The sequence below is a fragment of the Camelina sativa genome, chromosome 6 (genome assembly GCF_030686135.1).
Source record: "Camelina sativa cultivar CO46 ecotype springtype chromosome 6, ASM3068613v1".
NCBI classification, from domain to species: Eukaryota; Viridiplantae; Streptophyta; class Magnoliopsida; order Brassicales; family Brassicaceae; genus Camelina; species Camelina sativa.
Genome location: NC_141885.1, coordinates 22,289,568 through 22,312,862, shown reverse-complemented (window position 1 = coordinate 22,312,862; position 23,295 = coordinate 22,289,568). Strand labels below are relative to the sequence as shown.

Genomic DNA, 23,295 nt, shown 5'->3' with positions numbered 1-23,295 from the left:
TATTCTTATCATTCATCCAACACAAATCAATACTTCTTTTAGGTGGGTAGTAGCCTTATGCATCAAAATTACATCTGGTGATGGTGCTGCTTCCCACAATTGATCCAGTGAGAAATAGTACTAAATTAAAAATGATCATATATACATTCATACTATGATGAGTTTTCATAACAAAATCCCAAAAACTGTTTGATATTAAAATACTTAATACCAAATATTTTGTTCCCTTTTGGAAGTTATTATTATTATTTTTTTTATCTCAGTAGAGTACTTTCTCTTTGTGTGTGTAAAGGAATAAAGGATTGTATAATCAATCTGAAAACTATATATTAAAAACCCTTCTTCGATAATTACAAAACATAAAAAAAAAAAAACATGAATGGACTTAAAAATTTGACAGATTAAAAAACTCTCCACGTTCATCTCTGTCAGAAGAAACTTCAGAATCATATATGTACTTCTCCTTCTCTCTCTCTCTCTCTGTTTCTCTCTTAGAACAGAGAAGTTGCCTTCTTCTTCTCTTTTTTTTAACAACAACTCTCATCAGTTACGTTACGGAGAGATAGAGAGAAAAGACAAAAACGCAGCTCTCTCCTGCGTTTAATTTTCGTCCTTTCTTTCTCAATCCTCAGACAAAAACAGAACTCTTTTTTTTTTTTTCTGGTAACTTCAACAATTCATCTTTGAATAATGTTTCATAGATTATTCGATGGTTCTGAATCAAAAAGGACCCACTAAGGTTTTGGAATTCTCTTTAGTTAATAATTTTGTGATGGGTTTATTATTACTGTAGACAAGTTTTTTTTATTTGAGAGGGATATTCTTTTTTTTTTTTTTTTTTTTTGATATTTTTTGGGGTTTGATTGTTACATTTTCCAGATTATCTTTGGCTGGTTGTTAATAAACAGGATCTTTGCTACTATTCCATCTCTTTTTCTCATTTTTTTTACTGTTTTCTATATATTTTTGGTATAATCAGCTCTTACGACATTCCTCTTTTGGTAACTTTTCTTTTTCTTCTTGAAAAAATCTGTTTTCGTTTGTTAAATTTCCTTTTTTTTTTTTTTCTTGAAGACTCGAAGCAAATTCAGGTTTTGGATGTATCAAAGAGACCTGAACTTTGAAAGGAGGAGGTTTTTTTGATGTGTTAGAATCAGAAGAGTAGTATAAAAATGACGGCAAGAGTAGAAGCAGCATCGATGGGTGGTGTTGAGATTGATGAAGAAGAGAGTGATGAGAGAGGTAGCATGTGGGATTTGGACCAGAAGCTTGATCAATCTATGGATGAAGAAGCTGGTCGTCTTAGAAACATGTACAGAGAAAAGGTAGTGTTTTTTTTTTATTACAGATTCATCTCAGTTTCTTGTTTCTGATGAGTTTTGGATCCATTGATTTATCACACTTTCTAACATTATATTTGCAGAAATTCTCGGCTATTCTGCTCCTGCAGCTATCGTTTCAGAGCCTCGGTGTTGTATATGGAGATTTAGGGACTTCTCCTCTCTATGTTTTCTACAATACATTTCCTCATGGGATCAAAGATCCTGAAGATATCATTGGAGCTCTATCTCTCATCATTTACTCCCTCACACTCATCCCTCTTCTCAAATACGTTTTCGTTGTTTGTAAAGCTAATGATAATGGTCAAGGTATGTATCTATTTTATTAACCAGTTCACAAGCTTCTCCTTTTTTGGTTTTATTGTTGACTTGATTGTTTTTTTTTTTTTTTTTTTTTTGTGTAGGTGGGACGTTTGCTCTGTATTCATTACTCTGTAGACATGCCAAAGTGAAAACAATTCAGAACCAACACCGTACTGATGAAGAGCTTACTACTTACAGCCGCACTACGTTTCATGAGCATTCCTTTGCTGCCAAAACCAAAAGGTGGTTAGAAAAGCATACATCTAGAAAAACCGCTCTTCTTGTTTTAGTTCTTGTTGGTACCTGTATGGTCATCGGCGACGGAATCCTTACTCCCGCCATTTCGGGTATGCAACCTCTCCATGGTTTGTTTTCCTTTTACCTTTACATCTACATGTTTTCTACAAATGTGAAACCTTAACCCTTTTTATAAATTTTAATCTTTTTGCAGTTCTCTCAGCTGCTGGTGGGCTAAGAGTAAACCTTCCTCACATAAGCAATGGTATTAGCACTTTGCAGCTGTTCAGCTTCATCTTGAAACATATGACATCTATAGTAATCATAACTATGTGGTTTATTATTTTTACAGGTGTGGTTGTTTTTGTTGCTGTTGTGATACTAGTCAGCTTGTTTAGTGTACAGCATTATGGAACAGACCGTGTTGGTTGGCTTTTTGCGCCTATTGTTTTCCTCTGGTTCCTCTCTATTGCAAGTATCGGTATCTACAATATCTGGAAACACGACACTAGCGTCTTGAAAGCTTTCTCCCCTGTTTATATATACCGATATTTTAAAAGAGGAGGTCGGGATCGCTGGACCTCTCTTGGAGGCATTATGCTTAGTATAACAGGTAAAAAGAAAACTAAAATCTGCTCTTAGAAATCTATTCATATTTTCTTGATCTTGATTGTTCTTTTTCTTGCCAATGTCCATGAAAATGGCAGGAATCGAAGCACTCTTCGCTGATCTATCGCATTTTCCGGTCTCAGCTGTGCAAATAGCTTTTACTGTAATCGTGTTTCCTTGCCTTCTTTTGGCTTATAGTGGACAAGCTGCCTACATTAGGAGGCATCCTGATCATGTGGCTGATGCGTTTTACCGTTCCATTCCAGGTTTCTTCTTCGATTCTTTCAATTCTGTAGAGAAAACGTTTAAGGTCATTTTAAGTAAAATTATATGTTCTTTGCAGGAAGTGTATATTGGCCAATGTTCATTATTGCAACGGCTGCAGCTATTGTGGCGAGCCAAGCAACGATATCAGCGACGTTTTCCTTAGTCAAGCAAGCTCTAGCCCACGGGTGTTTTCCAAGAGTGAAAGTGGTGCATACTTCTCGCAAGTTCCTCGGTCAGATTTACGTTCCTGACATCAACTGGATCCTAATGATCCTTTGCATTGCTGTCACTGCTGGATTCAAGAACCAGAGTCAGATAGGAAACGCTTACGGGACCGCAGTTGTGATTGTCATGCTCGTGACAACACTTCTTATGACGCTTATCATGATCCTCGTGTGGCGTTGCCATTGGGTTCTAGTTCTCATATTCACTATCCTCTCACTTGTCGTGGAATGCACTTACTTCTCGGCCATGCTTTTCAAGATTGACCAAGGTGGTTGGGTTCCGCTTGTGATAGCTGCAGCTTTTCTCCTCATCATGTCGGTATGGCACTACGGGACTTTGAAGAGATATGAGTTTGAAATGCACAGTAAAGTCTCAATGGCTTGGATCGTTGGACTTGGTCCTAGCCTTGGACTTGTTCGGGTTCCCGGGGTTGGTCTCGTTTACACGGAGCTAGCTAGTGGAGTCCCTCACATTTTCTCTCATTTCATTACAAATCTACCGGCCATTCATTCAGTTGTGGTGTTCGTATGCGTCAAGAACCTCCCTGTTTACACCGTCCCCGAGGAAGAGCGGTTCCTCGTTAAAAGGATTGGTCCAAAAAACTTCCACATGTTCCGTTGTGTTGCAAGGTAAACATCTCAAACAGTGTTTACGCGGTGATTACTAGGGTGTACTGAACACTCTTGTATTAGCTATTATAGATTTCGTCGTCCATTGTGTTAACAGGTACGGATACAGAGATTTGCACAAGAAAGATGATGACTTTGAGAAACGACTCTTTGAGAGCCTCTTCTTGTACGTCCGCCTTGAATCAATGATGGAAGGAGGCTGTTCGGATTCCGATGAGTACAGCATCTGCGGAAGCCAGCAACAGCATAAAGAAACACTTGGGAACGGAAACGAGAACGAGAATCTGGCAACGTTTGATACATTTGACTCGATAGAGTCGATAACGCCAGTGAAACGGGTGAGCCACACTGTGACAGCGTCGAGCCAGATGAGCGGTGGAGTAGACGAGCTGGAGTTCATAAATAGGTGCCGTGATGCAGGAGTGGTGCACATTATGGGGAACACGGTAGTTCGAGCCAGGAGAGAAGCGAGATTCTACAAGAAGATAGCCATTGACTACGTGTATGCGTTTTTAAGGAAGATTTGTAGAGAACATAGTGCTATCTACAATGTTCCTCAGGAAAGTCTTTTGAATGTTGGTCAGATTTTCTATGTATAATGATATAAACAGTATTTATGTATATGCATGTGTTTTAAATACTCTGCTTGTATGTTAATATGTCTCTGATGTTGTATAGTTTATACCAAAATTTTGGTGCATGAGCAGAAATATTTAGATGCCAACTCATTATGCATATCTACTTAAAAGAACTATATAAATCAAGTTAAACTATTATAACAAAATCATATACATATAAAATTGATCTTTTTATTATTGAAAGAAAAAAGACTCCGAGTACAGAAAAAGAGTCCAAGTCCAAAGCCTTTGTACCAAAACCAATTTACTTACACTCAATAATAATAAAAATGGCTATACAATATGTGCTTTTAGGGTTTCTTGTACAAATCAACACAATCGTTTCTCACCTTGAAACTGTAGCAGCACACAAATCCGAAAGAAGCAGCAAAGGATATTTTATACACAAACCATTTTTTTTTACGAATTACGTACCAGCAACAATAAAATTGACAGATTACTTGTGGATTTGGTGGTTGACGGCGTGTGGTTTTGTGTGGACCGCAGAGGAGGACATGGTGCGGAGACGTCTGGCTATTTCCGGGAAGGCAGGTCGAACAAATGGGTCAGGAGCCCAACACTGCTCCATCAGCATTCTCCACTCCGGGTCACAATAGTTTGGCACGGTTGGTCTCAATGTATTGTTCACTATGCCTCCTACGGTTTTTATTCACACAAGTAACAAATGAGCAAGAGATTCAGACTACCGAAACAGTTAAGCTTGATATTCATTAATGCAAATAGGAATGTTAAGGCGGGTTAGCCCACCGACTCAGCTCTAGAAAGTATGCCCATAGATTCAGAACCGGGGACAGTTTTAAATTTTAAAACCATTGCCAAGACAGACAAACCTACTTGTACACAACCTTGTTGGTACGAAAGGGATCTGAGAGCGAATGAGAAAAGAGAGAGTAACTTACCGATTATTGCCCCATAATGCATATTGGCGTAGGGTTCCTCACCGGTAAGAATTTCCCACAAGACAATTCCAAAAGAGAACACATCAACCTGTGTGACATGAAGTATCCATGGCGAAACATTACTTGCAGGATTAGGGCATGGAAACTAAATAAATACAAAAACCGATTATCTCTGTTTTTCATCTACCAACAACTAATTTGAGAGCTTTGGAATTCATTCATTTGCACAAGGATGTTATGGACTCTTACCTTTTCAGAAACTTTGCTGCTGCTGCCACTAAGTAGCTCCGGAGCCATCCAAGGGAGGGTTCCCCTTACGCCGCCAGTGACCAAAGTGTTTCTCTTTATCTTTGACAGACCAAAATCACCGACCTGCAAAAAGCATCATATCTTTGTTACTTAAACAAAACAAAATGAAAATGTTGCAACATTCTGTTCTCAAACTGTCCTGGAGAGTCACCTTGCATATGGGACGGGCAGGATCTTTTAAGTTGACAAGCAAGTTATCACACTTCAAATCGAAATGCACTATGCTCTTTGAGTGCAAATATTCCATTCCAAAAGCTGCATCCATTGCAATGATCAGTCGCTTACGTCTATCAAGGTGCCTGTATTCGCCAAATTTGAATTGATATAAAACTAGATATATCTTGATGAAGCAAGGATTACGACATGCTGTAATAAACAATTACCTGTTGCTGAGCAAAACATGCCTAAGCGATCCATTGACCATGTACTCTGTCACTGTAGCTAAAGTTCCTCCTGGTCCATCTTTCACTACGCCGTAAAATGCCATAACATTTGGATGGTGAAGCTTTGAAAGAATTTCAGCTTCATGCCAGAACTCGGAGGTCTGAAAATTTCAATCAGTAGTTGGTGAAACTGAAAACCAATTAAACTAATGCAACTTTTGTGAAAGTAAGAATCGTGTTTCTTTACGGATGGAAAAATCAAATACGATTCTATAGGGAATGCCAACTTCTTGCTCATAACAAGCATCTAAAAACCGCTTCAGGCAAAGAAAAATGGACAATGAAAAGCTCGGTTTTGAGTTGAGATAGTGGTAGTGTCTTCTAGCAGTACTCTAGTTACCCTAATGAATACAATTACTTTAAACCACTCAGTGATCAATGTACTTATATAAATCCAAAGAACGCTCAACTTATTACGAAAGAAAGCTCACCAATCTCTCTTGTTCAGATGAACGACCAATAAAACAGCTCCTTTTTATTCGCTTGATCGCAACATCTGTACCCCTCCACTTTCCATGATAAACAGTTCCAAAGGTACCAGAACCTAATTCCTTCAGTTCTTCTAAGTCGTCATTTTTAATGACCTGAAACAGAAAACAAAATGGATAACAATCGTTTCATTTTTTCTCCATCAGTGAGAAACCCAGGAGCAAGATTACAACAAGATTTATAAACTTTCAATGATTTCACCTGCCAATGGGGCTACATGATGCCTATTCTACAAAATTCCTTTAAACAAGAGCAGGCAATACCATAAACAGAAAAGACAGCTTAAAGGTTGCATTAGAAAGTCATAACTTGGTTGACAGAATATAAAAGTCCTTCTGGTACTTAGGGTCTGTAATGCTAAAGAGTAATACTTCGTTGTACGAAAGCCATCTATTAAAGTAAATCAGAACAATCAAACAGGCTCTTTGTTGTGATGCTGTTCACTTCACTAATGGTGGTTGTTCAAACATTACATAGTATCTGATTAAATAGAGAGGTGCAAAAGCAACAGCTTGTAAACATGTTAAGCCATACGCTGAAAAATGCATTACCTGCAGAGACCTCATGCCACTATCCGCAACCATAAAGTCAATGAGAGGAACTCCAGTATTCTGCATATACAAATCCAAATTTATAGAAATTAGTAAATTATCAGTTGAGACAGGTGTTTTCTAGTAGTGAAACTTTCTTAGATTTTCCATATTTAGGTTGAATACGATAAGCTTACCAAAGTTGTATCTATGCTTTCAGCACCTTTGATCTGTGACTGACTGTAATCTTCATGAGTGTCTACTGTGTTCAAATTTGCTATGGTAGTGGTAGACACATCCGGCTGGATATTTCCATCAAAGTGGATTTGTGAATTTATCTGACTTGAAGCAACTTTCTCAGACTGCAATGGTGGGTAGCTATAATCAATAGGAACTCCGTTGGTATTAGTCAGGGAAGTGGGAAATCCAGGGTGGTCCTGATCCATAAGGGATAGATCCTTCCTCTCAAACTCATCCTGCGCCAAATTTCGAAAGTACGACCAAGTTTTAGGGTCATTATTCTGAATATTTAAACTCACACCAGCCCCATCGGCATGCAATGGCTCTAATTCAGGGAAAGACTCTTCCGCTTTCAAAATATCAGCAAGAAATTCACGAGGAAACCTATCATTTATATCAACAACTATATCCCCCTTCTCAGTGTGTCCTCGTGGAACAGCCTTTAATGAAGTCTTTGTCTGACTTACATGCTCCGAAGCGTTAGGCTCCAAGTTTCTCTTTTCAGACTGTGCCATACTACCCTCCGCTGTCCAGATGCTTTCAGGAGCTGATCTTACTGGTGCGGTAGAATGCACATTCTGGGACTCCATATTTGCTTCATGAGAAGTTTCTGATGATTCGCTGATAGGTAGGAATGCATCTGAAGTGTTGTGAGCCATTACAAATTGAGAAGCAAGGGAATCATCAGATTTAGACAAACGGTTAGTTTCTGCTGGATCTCGGAGAGTGCGCTCAGAATGAAAAACTCTCGGATGAATCACAGGCTGGTCGACATTGCTCAAATTAGATGAATTACCATCTGAAGTACCATGTCCAGACGCTGAGAGTCCTCCAGGCAGACAAAATGGATTGTCCTGATTATTTGTCATGCTTTCACTTGCTGTAGCTAAAGCACCCGCTTTCGGAACATAATCCTGGGATGTTCTAAGATTTTTTTCTGGATAAACAAAGGATTTTGGATCTGGTGTTGAATTGGATGATTTCATGGAAACAGGAGCTTCTTCCTTGAGGGCGAGATCTGGGACCTTAGAATCAGTAGATACAGAGGAAACGGAATACTCATTGACCCTTGTGGTTTGTCCTTTCTTCATCTTTGGCTCCTTTGCTGACAGATTGTTCTCAACATGGTCCTGGGATTTTCTAAGACTTTTTTCTGGAAGAGCTGAAGAACTTATATCTGGTGTTGAACTGGATGTTTGTGTGGCAATTGGAGCTTCTTCCTTTACGAGGTGGTCTGGGACTATCAAATCATCAGGCATAGAAGAAACAGAATACTCACTGACCCTTGGGGTTGAGGATTCTCTCTTCATCTTTGGCTCCTTTGCCGAAAGATTGCTCTCATCAGTAGATACATTAGCAGGATCATTTACCTTCTGAAATGAATCATCTCTTCTCATCTTAGCCTCTTTTGATGAAGCTTCTGGTTCTGGGTCTTGTACATGAAAGATCTGCTCCTCACGCGAAACTCCTTGCTCAGGTTTTTGTGGATAGTGAGGCGCCAGAGGTGTTTCAGGATTCACAGAATAAGGGATATAATGTGGCTGTGGTTGAACATGCAAAGAAGCAGACCCCTTCTCATCTATATAGGCAATGTTTGCCATGTGAGCTGATGTGTAAACTTGGTGGCTACCAAGTCCAGTGAAGTGCAATTGCTGTCCTAAATAAGGCTGTGGAAATGGCTCATTTCCAGTAGACAAACCTGTTACAAGTTGAGAAGCTTGGCTCGCTGATAAAGATTCATTACCTGGCAAAGGAGCAACCGAAGCTACTGCTGGTTCTGTGGTAGCCCGATTGATCTTCCTATCAATACTCCCTTGCAGTAGTTCATCCAAATTGTTCCCGGGAGCACTTATTCCAAGGGAACTTTTTCGAGAGCTTAGATCCATCCCATTGACAGCGACAACATACTGAACCTCAGAATCACCGTCTGCATGTTCTATAACGAACTGAGCCTCCTCTACATCACTGCTTGAAAACAAGAACATCCTCGGCTTCTCAGATCCTCCATTACCAAACACAATACATTCCTCCATCATGTTTTGTAAATCCTCATCAGAAGATACAGAGACCAAAGCATCGAGATCCTCGCCTGGCAGCTGATATTTTACGGTACGTGCTTCAGGGAACATTTCTTTCATTTTATGCATGAGTTCTTGGAAAGAAATGGTCTTGCTAATACGTATGATACGCGTTTCGCCACCTACATATCTAAGTTTCTGATCTCTGGGGCGGGGTATAATTTTACCACCAAAACTACACAAGAACTTCGCCAGGTTCAAAGAGCTATCAGAAGCTCTAGAAGAAACCAAACTAGGACGCCTTTGACCAGTATCATTCCTCGAAGAGGTAACTGGGGCAGACTGGGCCAGCTCATGATAGGTCTTATCTTCAATTCTAGAAGGAGGTTTCCTCTCTTGCTCAAAGGCATGACGTTTATCTTCTGTGGCTTTAGAGCCACTCTCTGACATCGGATGAACCATTCCCATGGCAGTTAAGTTAACAGGAACAGGCATACCACTGGGGTCACCATACACATTTGGGATGAACTGCGGTTTCATAACTACTCTATCTCTCATAAACTCAAAAGCAAATTCTTCACCGGTCTGTATAGAGTAGTTTAGCACTGGCCGAGCAGGGGTCGAAATAGCATAATCTGGAGGTCGTACATTGGTGTTAAAATTAGTAGAAGAATCGTGAGGAAACCGTTGATTCATGGAGCCAAGGCCCTCATCTCTAGGGTCAGGGGAAGTATACCGAACGTTTTCATAGCCCTTTGCTTGATCCATGTTTTCTTTGTCAAGTTGTCTATCCATCTAGTTCATCAACTCCCTCAGAGACGCTTGGAGGCGACAGATCATGATCATAGCCCAAGTCAAATCTTAGCATAAGCATCATTCGTAAGTATCAAACGTTTTTTTTGGCTGCAGAACAAGACCTTCTAACATGAAAAAATCAAACTCTCATTGAGGTGCCTGAAATTTAGAGAAAGAGTAATTTTACTAAAACATCAAAAACATAATCAGGAACGAACAAAAAAACACCACATACAATCAAACCTTAGGACTGGAAACAAACTATACTATATAAGGAACAATTTGGGTATACAAACCAGTGAAACTCCCTACTCTAGCAAATCTACAATAAACTAGCTACAGATATTTAAACTGATCAACTGAAAGGAGTGAACTCAACCTACATCTACAATTTGGGTAACACGAGTCGAGCTGGAAATCTGAAATCGACCAGCTTCACCAAACTATTAGCAAAACCCCATTTGTATCTCCGACAAAAAAAAAAAAAAAAAAGAAAGAAAAGTGAAAATCAACGGATCAACCAATAGAACTAAAACCAAAATCAAAATCAAGTCCACGAAATAAATAGAGTCACACTACCGTACAATTCCAAACCTCAAACGAACAAAAAACAAAAAAAAAAAAACCGATCAAGCATAAAAAAAAAAAAACCACTGAAACACCAAAAAAAAAAAGCAAGATCTAAGTATCAATACCCAAAATTCAAAGGGGAAACACATCGGATCCAGAGAATTCTCGACAACAGAAGATCAAAATTCAGAATAAACCTAAAGGAAGGAAGGCTGCTGAGTAAGCAAAAGAAGAAGTAGAGCAAAAGAAAGGGTATCACAAGGAAGAACATACACAGTGAGAGAGAGAGAGAGAGAGACTGTGAGGTTTGACGATCGATGAGTAGAAAGAAACTAGAAAGAAAGAAGACAAGTCCTTCCTCCCTCCTCCTTAATCTCTCTTCTTCTTCTTCTTCTTCTTCTTTTTTGGACATTCCACAAAAAAAAAATTATATTCTCCTCTCTCTCTCTCTCAAAAAAAAAAAAAAAGAGAAATCAAAGTACTGTATGCGTTATATAAACCAAATTATATTATTACTACTATCTCGTACATTATTTTATTCACATGTAACTTTATTATTATATAATAATAATCGTAGAAAAGCTTATGTCATCTCTGTGTATATTTTTTTTTTTGCCAGTCTGATTATCCACTAAAGTTTTTCTTTTTATTTCTTACTAATTATTTTAACTATAAAAGTTTTTATTAAAGGTTTGCGAAAAAAATATTCCAGGGGAAATATATAATACAGGGTGTAATCTAACTGTCACGGCCATAAATAATAAATACATAATTCCACCTGACGCCAATAATATTTAAATATTTTTTTCCTTTTTTTTATTTGTTATTTTTATTTTATTTCCAAAAATTAGCCGCAAATTTGCAAAAAACCTAAAACAGAGCTCAAAACACTTTTACGCACACTGTTTTGAAACAAAACCAAACTACTATGCTCAGTTCCGCCGCCACCGCTGCCTCCGTGAGTGCTCGCTCCGGCGATATTCTCTGCGGCTATTTTCGTAGAAAAACCGTCGCGCCTTTTCGTTTTGCCCAACCCGTGAGTTTCTCTCGTCTTCTGTTTGTGTGTGTGGTTCGTGTCTTTGTTTTCACGTTCTGCTTAACTTTTTTTTTTTAACGTTTAAGTGGGATTTTTCAATGAGCAGGTCTATTGTACATCGCTGCGTCCGAGTCTCGTTGCGGTTCGAGCTATGGCGGAGTCTCAGACAACTGCTCAGACGAATCAGCCGCACTCCTCTGGCTCCTCTGGTTTGCAATTTTTTTTTCTCTTTTGCTGCAATTTTCAAAAATTCCAGAGATTGGTTTTGATTCTGTTGTGTGGTTTTGAATTAATCTGAGCATATATGAATCAGGAAAGAAGCAAGCTTTGATATCTTTATCTGACAAGAGTGACTTGGCTTCTCTTGGCAACGGTCTGCAAGACTTGGGGTATGTCTTCTTCTTCACAATTCTCTTGCTTACAACTATACAAGTTTCAATTTTTCTTTTTCGATTCACATTTCAATTTATGTGTTTAATTGATTCTCTTTTTTTTTTCATATGTTATTTGCGTAGATACACTATTGTATCTACCGGAGGAACTGCTTCTACGTTGGAGAATGCTGGAGTCTCTGTGACTAAAGTGGAGAAGATTACTCACTTTCCAGAAATGGCAAGTTTGCTTTTTTTTTTCTCTTAAGCTCGCTGCTCTTGCTTCAGATTTTGTCTTCTATTTTAATGCTTTAAAGATTTCGATAAATATAAAAGGCTGGTGTCAAATTTTGTGACTTTTGGCAATGATTGTACCATTGTTTTGTTGAGTCTAGTATATATTAAACTTGGCTTTCCTTTTTATTTTCTCTTATAGCTAGATGGCCGTGTCAAAACTTTGCACCCAAACATACACGGTGGCATTCTCGCTAGAAGAGATGTGGAACATCATATGGAAGCTCTTAATGAGCATGGGATTGGTGAGTTTTGACATTTAATTTACCCTCTATGTTCTAAGGTTTTGTCATCTATAATAATGTCTCCTTCATACTAAACTTCACGTGTTGCTTTTTGTATTTCTTGACAGGTACATTTGATGTGGTGGTTGTCAATCTGTATCCATTCTACGACAAAGTTACTGCTCCAGGTGGGATCAGCTTTGAGGATGGGATTGAGAACATCGACATTGGTGGTCCTGCTATGATTAGAGCAGCTGCTAAGGTATATCCGTATGAGACTTTTTCTTTACATTCATTTCATGATTATTAATGTACTTATTCTACTATTATGTTCGACAGAACCACAAAGACGTTCTCATTGTTGTGGACTCAGAGGATTATCAAGCTGTTTTGGAGTATCTCAAAGGAGGACAAAGTGACCAACAATTCCGCAGAAAACTTGCGTGGAAGGCCTTTCAGCATGTTGCTGCATATGATTCTGCTGTTTCAGAATGGCTATGGAAGCAGACTGAAGGAAGTATGTGGTTGTTTTTATGTGGTTCTCCTTACACTAGTTATGCAAATTGGCAACTTACATTGATTACTAATCCTGTTTTTTTTTTCTCAGAAGAGAAGTTCCCTCCCAGCTTTACAGTTCCGCTTGAACTTAAGAGTTCTCTTCGTTACGGTGAAAACCCTCATCAAAAAGCTGCATTTTATGTTGATAAGAGCCTTGCTGAAGTGAACGCTGGTGGTATCGCAACAGCGATTCAGCACCATGGAAAGGTAATATACTTTTTACACATCATATTTGTAAAAGTATATAGCAGCTGGTCATAGTTTTATACTGCCAATTATGTTTTGACTTTTCTATTTATATCTGTGAGCAGGAAATGTCATACAACAACTATCTTGATGCTGATGCTGCGTGGAACTGTGTGTCGGAATTTGAAAACCCTACATGTGTAGTCGTGAAGCATACAAATCCATGTGGTGTGGCCTCTCGTGATGATATTCTTGAGGCTTACCGGCTAGCTGTAGAAGCTGACCCAGTTAGTGCCTTTGGTGGCATTGTAGCTTTCAATGTTGAAGTTGACGAGGTAATCAGAAATCAAGCTACTGTTGTGTCATAGATTATTCTATTGTTTAGTGATCTGTATCTTCTCTCTAGGTTCTTGCGAGGGAGCTCCGGGAGTTCAGGAGCCCAACAGATGGGGAAACTAGAATGTTTTATGAAATCGTGGTTGCTCCAAAGTATACTGCTAAAGGTCTTGAAGTCCTCAAAGGGAAATCGAAAACTTTGAGGATCCTTGAGGCTAAAAAGAATGACCAAGGGAAACTATCGCTCAGACAGGTTGGTGGTGGCTGGTTGGCTCAGGACTCAGACGATATAACTCCAGAAGATATCAGTTTCAAGTCTGTCTCAGAGAAAACTCCGACTGAAAGCGAACTTGCGGATGCCAAATTTGCTTGGCTCTGCGTTAAGCATGTCAAGAGCAATGCCATTGTGATAGCAAAGGTTGGGAATTTTTTTTTTTCTCTCTTTGATTCCTTTTTCTTGTTTCCCTTTCTATACTTTGTTTCTGATTCTTCGGTTTCTGGATCAAGAACAATTGTATGCTGGGGATGGGAAGTGGGCAGCCAAACAGAGTAGAGAGTCTGAGATTAGCTTTCAAGAAAGCTGGCGAGGAAGCCAAAGGAGCTGCCTTGGCCAGTGACGCATTCTTCCCTTTCGGTATTTTTTTCCATTCTTTTGTCTGAAATGAATGACTCATCAACCAACAGATCTGTTGGCCGATCTGAATTGTGAAATTTCTTGTTGTGTGAATTGTGCAGCTTGGAAAGATGCGGTGGAAGAGGCGTGTGAGAAAGGAATAGGCGTGATAGCAGAACCTGGAGGCAGTATTAGAGACCAAGACGCCATTGATTGCTGCAAAAAGTACGGAGTCTCTCTGCTCTTCACCAACGTTAGACATTTCCGCCATTGACTGATGAATCCTCAAATATTTGCTCTTATAAACATTTCCAAGAGATTCTGAAGATGAGAACCCACCAGGCAACACAAAGAGTGGGAAATAAAAAATGTTGTAACATTGGATTGCGTTCGACTTTATGTATTATGATTAGAGTTGTTCCTACTTAATAGAGTTGACATTTTTACCCAAAAATCATATTTTTTGGCAACACCCAGAAACTGATGAGATGTGTATATAAATATCCAACATTTCAACTCAAACTAGAACGAGAAAGTTCCCGTCTGTAAAGGATATATAGAGAGAGAGATGGTGACAGGGAAAGTGGTGGTGGAGAAAGTAGGAGGAAGATCTACAGCTACGAGTTGCTTCTCCAAGTATCCTCTCAAGTTCTTACTTCCGAGCAAGGTCCCTCTCTCTCTCTGGAGAATCTTTTCACAGTTTGAAAAATTCAATCTTTCATTTTTAAAATTCCGACACTGAACTTTCAGGCTGCTCCTGCCGGAACTGACGTTGTCTGGATTTACAGCATCACCTACGGCGGCGGCATTGTCTCTGTATCTCCATTCTTCCTCCTCTTTATATTTCTCTGTCTCGCTCTCTCTTTGTCCATCGATGCTTGAATCATCGAACAAGTTCTTGTTCAAATTATGTAGGGAGATTCGATTTCATGTGAATTCACCGTTGGTGATGGATGCACCGCAGTGATTACAACCCAGTCTTCTACTAAGGTTGACTCAAATTAGGGATTTTTCTCTCTTTGAATTGAACACTAGTTTTATCCTACTTGGTTGATTTTTCTTGACTTGGATCTTGTGATTCCATTCAGGTATACAAGGCAATAGGATCAAAGTGTTCTGAACAAATAGTGGAAGTAATGTTTCTTTTGCTATTAATCATTGTGAGCTGTGTTACAAGAAGATAGAATTAGGACCCTTTTCTTTGAAGTCTTGTGTTCTTGATTGATCTTTGGGTTTGTTGTGTACAGTAGGCGAGAATCGGGAGTGAGTCACTCTTGGTTGTGATTCCAGATCCAGTGACTTGCTTCTCCACTGCCCGGTACTATCAGAAACAGATCTTTAGATTGGTTTCCGACTCTAATCTTGTCCTTGTGGATTGGATCACTAGCGGGCGTCACGCAAACGGTGAAAAATGGGATTTTGAATTTTACAAGAGCATCAACAACGTCTACCTGGAAGATGATTACCCTCTATTTCTTGACACAGTAATTACTAATCTCTTACCCACTTTTAGATTTATAGACAATTCCTCTTACAGTTAGCGAGATTAGACCAAGCTTTGGCTTTAGTAATGGTTTTATTCACTGCAGGTACTGTTAGAGAAGAGGAGCATCCAAAGCATAGCCGAACGGATGCAAGACTATCACGCCATAGCAATGGTCATACTCTTCGGGTATGTGATTGTAATGCACATTTTATAGTCTGGCATTACTCTCTGTATCTTTGCTAAAATGTGTGTGACAATGAATCAAGGTCAAAGCTGAAGGAAATCCAAAAGCAAGTCCAAGAAAATGTGAAGAATATGATGTCTGAACAACTACAGATCTCTTATGGAGGACGTTCTAGGAGACAAAACTCTGAGTCAAGCTCTCGTAATCGCGTCATGAAGCCAGAGTTTATAGCTTCCTGCAGCACTTTCGGCCATGAGGTTAATATCAGTCAAACTTTTAATTGAAGAGATTCAAATCCGCATAAATGGCTAATCAAAGTTGGTGTAAATATTTTGTAGGGAAAAGGAGTTGTGATTCGAATAGCTTCTGATTCTACAGAGTCTGTCTACAATTTCTTGAGGCAACAATTGGCTGAGCTTCAACCACTTCTTGGTCAAGCTCCTTATGCTTGTTGACTCTATTCTCTTCTTTTTTTTTTTTTTTTTTTGTTACTCCACTCCAGACGTAAAAGTATAATTTGCTTCTCCAATGCACGAGTTCGATTCCCCAATTTGTAAACTTTCACATATATATTTTTGTAAATATTTCATATGACCACAAGGTCCACAACGCAACAGACATAAAGTGATAAAACTCGCTTCAACACTACTCGTCTTTTTTCTTCTATCGACCAAAACAAACAGTAAATAAGATCATCTTCTAGCTGATGCAATCTCGCGCATTGTCGCACCTGCGAAGTTACTACAGAAGATTATTGGTATTGCCCGTATCAGGCCATGAACGATATGTGCAAGTATTCAATCTCGTTCGTTCGATTTGCTCTTCTTCTAGCCATATACACAGAAGGGAAGGATACACCTCGAATTCGCGTGTGCCACGACTCGAATGGCTGATTAGGGAGCTTTGCAAAGAAGGTAGAATTGTAGAAGCACGTAAACTGTTCGATGAATTGCCTGAGACAGATGCGGTCACATGGACTCATGTGATTACTGGGTATATTAAGTTAGGGAATATGAGAGAAGCTAGGGAATTGTTCGATAGGGTTGATTCTAGGAAAAATGTGGTGACTTGGACTGCCATGGTTAGTGGGTACTTGAGATCTAAGCAGCTTTCTGTAGCTGAGATGCTTTTCCATGAAATGCCTGAGAGAAATGTTGTTTCTTGGAATACTATGATTGATGGGTATGCTCAGGGAGGGAGAATTGAAAAAGCCTTGAAACTGTTCGATGAAATGCCTGAGAGAAACATTGTTTCCTGGAACACGATGATTAAAGCGCTGGTGCAGCGTGGTAGGATAGATGAGGCGATGAATCTATTCGAAAGAATGCCTAAAAGGGATGTCATTTCATGGACTGCTGTGGTCGATGGTTTGGCAAAGAACGGTAAGGTAGATGAAGCGAGAAGGCTTTTTGATTGTATGCCTGAGAGAAATATCATTTCGTGGAATGCTATGATCACGGGTTACACACATAACAACAGGATAGATGAAGCTGACCAACTCTTTCAAGTGATACCGGAGAGGGACTTTGCTTCATGGAATACGATGATCACAGGGTTTGTACGGTATGGGAAAGTTAACAGGGCATGTGTTTTATTTGACCGGATGCCTGAAAAGAATGTTATTTCCTGGACCACGATGATTACAGGATATGTCGAGAATAGAGAAAACGAAGAAGCGCTTAAAGTATTCTCAAAGATGTTAAGGGATGGCTGTGTTAAGCCTAACGTAGGAACTTATGTGAGCATTTTAAGCGCCTGTAGTGACTTGGCTGGGCTTGTGGAGGGGCAGCAGATTCACCAGTTGATATCTAAGTCGGTTCACCAAAAGAACGAAGTTGTGACTTCAGCGCTTATTAACATGTACTCGAAATCCGGTGAACTGATTGCTGCTAGGAAACTGTTCGATAATGGACTGGTATGCGAACGGGATTTGATATCATGGAACAGTATGATTGCGGTTTATGCACTCCACGGGCATGGGAGGGAAGCAATTGAAATGTATGATCAGATGCGGAAACACGGGTTCAAACCTAGTGAGGTTACCTATCTTAATTTGCTATTTGCTTGTAGTCACGCTGGACTGGTAGAGAAAGGAATGGAGTTCTTTAAGGAGCTTGTGAGAGACGAGTCACTTCCTCTGCGAGAAGACCACTATACGTGTCTTGTGGATCTCTGTGGTCGTGCTGGTAGACTGAAAGATGTTTTAAATTTCATCAACTGTGATGAGGCTAGGCTATCAAGATCGTTCTATGGAGCGCTCTTATCCGCTTGTAATAATCACAGTGAAGTGAATATTGCTAAAGAGGTGGTGAAGAAGGTAATGGAAACAGGGTCGGATGATGCTGGGACTTATGTATTGATGTCTAATATATATGCTGCGAGCGGGAAAAGGGAAGAAGCTGCAGAGATGAGAATGAAGATGAAGGAGAAAGGGTTGAAGAAACAGCCGGGTTGCAGTTGGATTAAGATCGGGAATCAGACGCATCTTTTTGTTGTTGGAGATAAGTCACATCCTCAGTTTGTAGCCTTGGATTCGGTAGTATCCGATCTTGGCAACAAAATGAGGAAGAACAAGAACGTAACTGCAGAAGCGGGAGAAGATGAGTTCTTGGTTGTTTGAATTCCTTCTGCATACCGGAGAGGTGTTCAGGCTCTTGGTTTAAGATCGGTGAACTGACGAATTTATCCAAGCCATTTAGTGTTGGCTAAACAATTCAACTGCCCGAAGTGTCAAGACGATAAGGAAATGATATGACACAGCTTGCAGGAAATTTTCTGTTTGTAGTTGAAAATGCAACTTATAGATGACCATTTTTGTCTGTTTCGATCTTGTACCATTTATACCAGTTAGTACTGAATACTAATTCCTTGCTCTTCCTGTCAATTTTTGTCTGTTTTTCGATCTTGTACCATATAAGAAAGTTTGGTGGGTCAATTTTTGTTAATAATGCATTTCCTGTCAAATTCGAGACCTGGTGAAAGATTACTCGACACAAATTTTGTAGAGCTTTTTGACTTCAAGATGTCTTGTAAATAATGAAGAGTAACGCATCACAATTTTGAAGACCTTCACCACTGTTACAATAATGACGAGTGACACATTTTAAAAAGACTACTATTGACCACCTTCGCCGATTACAGTTCATATATAGAGAATCAAAACACCAAATAAAAAGGGAGAAGATGGCCAAATTACAAGAACAAATAAGAGAAAGCAAGAAGAAGATTAGAGGGAGATCTCACATGGTGCGTGAAACGTTCTTCCCCGACAAATCGCTTCTAGATTTTCTCCCGCGTACGAGCACAATGGTGACACTTCCACACCTATTTGGTTTTAATTTAGTAGTTTCAATTTAGTTTGGTTTACTTGGTTTAGGGCCTCTAAAAAAAGTCAAATGAATAGAAGAGTGGGATGTGCTCTTTACCAGTTGCATATAAAGGAACGGAATGTGTTAGAAATCCACCAGCTGCTATGACCCAACGTGTGTGCAGCCGTAGAACCAAGAGTCTCGCACTTTCCGGTGTGTCAAAATTCGACCCATTCGCGTTCTTCACAGGAGCAAACTCTTCCTCCCGCAATACCTACAAAGACAAGAAAAATCCGCAGAAAAAATTGAGATTCAAACAATCATGTGAATCTCGTTTTTGATGTGTTTCAAACAATATAACAGTTTGACATAACAGTACCTCGAAAAGTGCAGTAGAAGGAGCATAAGGGAAGCAATCGAATATGAACTGTTCTAGTTTCAGTCCCTCTGTGAAGCCATTTATAGACGGAATCTTCTTCTCCGCCAAATGGTAACTGGAAGAGTTTTAAAATTAGTTACTGAATATGTCAAATGTTCTCATATTGCATGATCAGTAAAAAGCATCTCACACGCTGTCTTTTTCCAACCCATTCGCAACTTGATTAAGGAAATCCAAAGTGAACATGTGTAAGCACACCTGCAACGTTTTGACATTCATTAGGAACTTGAACACATAGCCACTTCCATAACAGCACTCACTGTTTTTACAGGTTTTTGAAATAACCAATGTCTAAGTTGCATAGAAGTGGAGCAATAGCAATAATGCCAGAAACAATGGTCATAGGTATAACTTAGAAAGCCTGTAAAGAAGTTTACATTACTCCAGCAAAATTGAAGACGTCCTGTTTGTTGATTAGTTGCAGAAGCCATAGACTGGTCAAGCTCTGTGTACTCAACTACAGTCAGAGGCCCACCTTTTCCCCTCCTTACAAATACTCCAACCTTTTCCTGTGGATATGCCTGTTTTCATAACAACAAACTTCTCTGTCAAAACTAATTGCTAGAAAGTGAAAAATTATTGATGATTAGCTTGTTGAACCAATTAATTAGAAAGTTCTCTGGATATACCTTGCGCACTACTTTTGCAGCAGAAGCTGCACCTTTGTCTATGAAGTATCCCAGAAAAGTAGGGTCAGCTACTCGAACCTGATTTCCAAGATTCTTGTTTATCGTTTTAATAGTTCGAGAAGAATCGAGAAAGTACACAAATAAAGACTTGAGAGCACTGAAAGAGCTAACCAGAACATTGTCAACACCATAGCAATCCACATACTTAATCCCCCTCGAAGCCATATCTTCTAACAACCTTGACGATTGGAGAGCTGAATAAACATAGAAAAAGTTCTGATAAACAGAAAATGCTGAAGATAGTATTTCCTATAACTAGAGAAGAAGGACTAGAGAATATATACCTGCATAAACTCCCCCGTTCCCATCCGGAGCCTTGGCTAGCTAGTCACACAGAATGAAATTCATAAGGCCAATGTCTTTAAGAATAAACAGTAACTGACTATAAACCTCAAGAACCAGCATCTAAGCTTATTTCAGCTTGCTTTGAAGACACATACACTAAAAGGTGTCTCCATGATAAACTTGCCATCCTTTGAAATGCAAGGCAGGGTTCCTTGTTGGAAAAAGGTGACCTGCAGAGATCGGGATCAATATTGGTCTCCGCACACAAGGAAGAAAACAATAGAAATGCAGAAAACGTTACAGCTAAGAACCCTCTTACTTGATCTGGCTCAAGGCCAAAATACTTGTGACTGTCGAAGAATTTCTGTGTTGGTTCATGAGTAAATGGGCTGGTCATTATATACCACTGTATTGTAACTGGGCGAGTTGAACCTGCTGCAGGAAAAAAGTTATGTGAAACAAGGTACTAATGGTAGTATCGTTGTAAGGAAAAATAAAACGCAGAGTTGTAAACTTTACCCTCACTCATTGCCTGAGCAGCAAGTCTTTGGACACACAGTATCCTCTCAGCTTGAATCTGAAAAAGTGACTTCCCAGATGGCAGTCCGATATCTAAGATAATAAAACTAATCTAGTAAGGTAACAAAAGATAGAGGTAACAGTAAACATAGAAATGTTATAGAATATGTCGCATTTGCTAAAATAAGAGAATCTGAACTTGCAAAAGGCAATATGCAACAATATATAGAAGACGTACGGCAAAAACAGAGCTGAAAATGAGAACTACTTACTATAACACCCTTTGGGATCTGAACTTCCAAGTCTTGTCCCCTACAAATTTTATTTTTGTAACCAGATCATTTCATGAGCATTTTCATTTCTTTCAATGAATGTACCAACAATCACTACAATGTGGATCAAAGAGCCAATCAAAACCTATACGAAAGTAGTAATTCCCCTCTTTAATCTTGTTCAATTGGCCAACTATATCATACAACTGCAGGTAATTACACTCCCATCAATACCAACAGAAAATTATTCTCAAGGTATGAAATGCTAAAGTAAATGAAAAGAAGATAACAAGATCCTATAAAGCATCTTTAAGGTCACGTGATAACCATTCTTTCTCATGATAAGGTGGTTCACACTATCTAGAAGAAAGCACCGACGGGTTAGATATTTTAAAAGTAGTCATGATTACTACTCACATAAAGCCTTTATGACCACAATAATTTAAGTAACAGAAATCTATAAATGCAATTATATGAGTAGGTATCACGCATTATTCCAACATCATTTCAGCAATCACATCCCAATTCCAACCATAATCCGAGAATCATTAAAACCTTCTCAACAATCTTTTAGAAGTAATCCAAGAAAAGGACCCTAGAGCCTGAGAGCCATATCAATATGTTTTGTTTCCAAAGTAACAGAAAAATACCCCAAAACTGCAAGAATAAAGTAAAGGTACCTGTCCACCAGATAAAAGCACCACACCCAATTTGCCTTCGTAGATAGCTTTCAATCCCATTCTCCACCATTTTTCTCTGTCTTCCTTTGTCCTTTCATCAACCGTTGACACACAATTCTCCGGCACCGGTTCTATTGCAGCCACTGGCAACCCTAAATAAGGTCAAAAACAGAGGTCGATTAATTCTCTATATCAAAGAAAACTTTTGGTTTGAGGTCAATAATAGAGATGATGAACCTTGAGAGTGAAGGGAGCATCTGGTGATCCGATCTATTCTTGGAAGATCCAAATTCTGGAAGATGAGATAGACACATCACACTTACAATAATCCAAATCAAATGCGAAATTGAGAAAATGATTCACAGTAATTTGTAGGATCTTCAGCTAATTTTGCTGAATTAGTAGAGGAATATTTAAGATGAAAAAAAAAAAATTCGAAAATGAAACGGAGGAACTGTGTAAATTCTCCGATTCACCTCGATGTCTCTGAGGAGGAGATCTCGCTCTTCCGGTGAAAGTTCATCCCAGAGAGCGAAAACATCTTCCTGTCCGTAATCCTTGAGCCTCTCCACTAACGCCTGGTGAGGTGACCCCGTCGTCAGAGAAGGAGGAGGCATCGTCGTGACAGCTGAAGTTCCAATTTCTTCTATCTCCGTCGTTGTTGGCTCCTTCATCATCTTCGTCTATCGAAACCTTCAAACGTAAATCTCACTCTAAAATGTTCAATCTACGCGTTGGTTAGTTTTATAGCACTGAAGATGCGCGAGGGGAGAGAGAGACGAAGAAGAAGACAACAGAACAGTAGTAGTATCGTAAATGACCATAATACCCTTCTTCCTGTCTCATTCCAAGGCCCAAAGTCCTCCTCCGGCAGTTTGTTCGCCTAACCCTCTCTTTGACTCCGTAGGTTTCAACTCCTTTGAAATTAACTTCCATATAAAACAAAACATAATTGTACGTACTGTATATATACCTTCTTACTTTTATACACTGTAGAGTGTAGACCAAAAAATTATTTGCTCTTCAGATCAAATAGTTGTTCGGCTGATTCCACTGTTTGCCTACACATTTATTACTCTACAGCGTACTCATCAATTTTCCAACAAAAGCGTCCCATTTATAATAGGACCAGTTTTAGGCTTTTAGCCATGGCAGAGAGAGTCAAAATTTTAATGTCGGGGGTGTCGACTGTCGATTTTATTGGACATTATAGAACTTCATAGATTGAAAACTGTCGACTTTATTGTATATATATATATTGAAAACTTTGTCAA

At 39.2% G+C, this 23,295-nt stretch overlaps 5 protein-coding genes and 1 pseudogene across 24 annotated transcripts; 4 read left to right on the top strand and 2 right to left on the bottom strand.

The window, feature by feature from the left end:
- Window positions 1-317: 317 nt before the first annotated feature.
- LOC104774290 (potassium transporter 11) lies at window positions 318-4,334 on the top strand. 7 transcript variants are annotated; one of them, XM_087454450.1, is made up of 9 exons: window positions 318-663; window positions 1,075-1,325; window positions 1,424-1,649; window positions 1,745-1,990; window positions 2,095-2,145; window positions 2,233-2,493; window positions 2,588-2,755; window positions 2,833-3,610; window positions 3,708-4,334. In XM_087454450.1, exons 2-9 carry the CDS (start codon window positions 1,173-1,175, stop codon window positions 4,207-4,209), a joined length of 2,385 nt encoding a protein of 794 aa, XP_087310576.1. In that variant the 5' UTR covers window positions 318-663; window positions 1,075-1,172; the 3' UTR covers window positions 4,210-4,334. The 7 variants fall into 7 exon arrangements, with proteins under 7 accessions (XP_087310576.1, XP_087310573.1, XP_087310577.1 ...); XM_087454447.1 differs by having other exon boundaries at window positions 356-663; window positions 1,745-2,008; XM_087454451.1 differs by having other exon boundaries at window positions 416-739.
- A 65-nt stretch (window positions 4,335-4,399) lies between these two features.
- On the bottom strand, window positions 4,400-11,215 carry LOC104792260 (RAF-like serine/threonine-protein kinase 24). Of its 6 annotated transcripts, none has more exons than XM_087454444.1 (10): window positions 10,815-11,068; window positions 7,626-10,130; window positions 7,116-7,394; window positions 6,940-6,999; window positions 6,331-6,483; window positions 5,840-6,000; window positions 5,608-5,755; window positions 5,397-5,519; window positions 5,148-5,235; window positions 4,400-4,884 (listed from the first exon to the last, which is right to left on the bottom strand). In XM_087454444.1, exons 2-10 carry the CDS (start codon window positions 9,969-9,971, stop codon window positions 4,685-4,687), a joined length of 3,558 nt encoding a protein of 1,185 aa, XP_087310570.1. In that variant the 5' UTR covers window positions 9,972-10,130; window positions 10,815-11,068; the 3' UTR covers window positions 4,400-4,684. The 6 variants fall into 6 exon arrangements, with proteins under 6 accessions (XP_087310570.1, XP_087310572.1, XP_087310571.1 ...); XM_087454446.1 differs by lacking the exon at window positions 10,815-11,068 and adding an exon at window positions 10,667-10,738; XM_087454445.1 differs by lacking the exon at window positions 10,815-11,068 and adding an exon at window positions 10,355-10,672.
- On the top strand, window positions 11,129-14,613 carry LOC104792259 (uncharacterized). Its single transcript, XM_010518371.3, has 12 exons — window positions 11,129-11,577; window positions 11,684-11,786; window positions 11,891-11,966; window positions 12,093-12,189; window positions 12,385-12,487; window positions 12,595-12,728; window positions 12,806-12,983; window positions 13,074-13,231; window positions 13,336-13,545; window positions 13,617-13,964; window positions 14,054-14,180; window positions 14,282-14,613. The coding sequence occupies exons 1-12, from the start codon at window positions 11,470-11,472 to the stop codon at window positions 14,431-14,433; spliced, it is 1,794 nt and encodes a 597-aa protein (XP_010516673.1). The 5' UTR covers window positions 11,129-11,469; the 3' UTR covers window positions 14,434-14,613.
- Window positions 14,614-14,700: 87 nt separating this feature from the next.
- Window positions 14,701-18,793, top strand: LOC104699241 (urease accessory protein D). 3 transcript variants are annotated; one of them, XR_015559773.1, is made up of 8 exons: window positions 14,701-14,826; window positions 14,910-14,975; window positions 15,075-15,149; window positions 15,248-15,292; window positions 15,407-15,643; window positions 15,749-15,831; window positions 15,912-16,086; window positions 16,168-16,474. XR_015559773.1 is itself a non-coding variant. In XM_087454456.1 (8 exons), exons 1-8 carry the CDS (start codon window positions 14,728-14,730, stop codon window positions 16,282-16,284), a joined length of 894 nt encoding a protein of 297 aa, XP_087310582.1. In that variant the 5' UTR covers window positions 14,701-14,727; the 3' UTR covers window positions 16,285-18,793. The 3 variants fall into 3 exon arrangements, 2 of the variants coding, with proteins under 2 accessions (XP_087310582.1, XP_087310583.1); XM_087454456.1 differs by having other exon boundaries at window positions 15,410-15,643; window positions 16,168-18,793; XM_087454457.1 differs by lacking the exon at window positions 15,248-15,292 and having other exon boundaries at window positions 15,410-15,643; window positions 16,168-18,793.
- On the top strand, window positions 16,536-18,793 carry LOC104792258 (pentatricopeptide repeat-containing protein At2g35030, mitochondrial pseudogene; annotated as a pseudogene). The gene has a single exon (XR_015559768.1). The product of XR_015559768.1 is annotated as a pentatricopeptide repeat-containing protein At2g35030, mitochondrial pseudogene (transcript).
- A 44-nt stretch (window positions 18,794-18,837) lies between these two features.
- LOC104792257 (UDP-N-acetylglucosamine diphosphorylase 2) lies at window positions 18,838-23,111 on the bottom strand. 6 transcript variants are annotated; one of them, XR_015559770.1, is made up of 15 exons: window positions 22,498-23,111; window positions 22,259-22,313; window positions 22,022-22,173; window positions 21,342-21,381; window positions 21,070-21,162; window positions 20,870-20,985; window positions 20,706-20,780; window positions 20,550-20,589; window positions 20,377-20,459; window positions 20,206-20,283; window positions 19,959-20,097; window positions 19,707-19,774; window positions 19,517-19,631; window positions 19,255-19,411; window positions 18,838-19,153 (listed from the first exon to the last, which is right to left on the bottom strand). XR_015559770.1 is itself a non-coding variant. In XM_010518370.2 (15 exons), exons 1-15 carry the CDS (start codon window positions 22,696-22,698, stop codon window positions 19,056-19,058), a joined length of 1,512 nt encoding a protein of 503 aa, XP_010516672.1. In that variant the 5' UTR covers window positions 22,699-22,870; the 3' UTR covers window positions 18,838-19,055. The 6 variants fall into 6 exon arrangements, 4 of the variants coding, with proteins under 4 accessions (XP_010516672.1, XP_010516671.1, XP_087310580.1 ...); XR_015559771.1 differs by having other exon boundaries at window positions 20,870-20,982; window positions 22,498-22,808; XM_010518370.2 differs by having other exon boundaries at window positions 19,954-20,097; window positions 20,870-20,982; window positions 22,498-22,870.
- Between the last annotated feature and the right edge of the window lie 184 nt (window positions 23,112-23,295).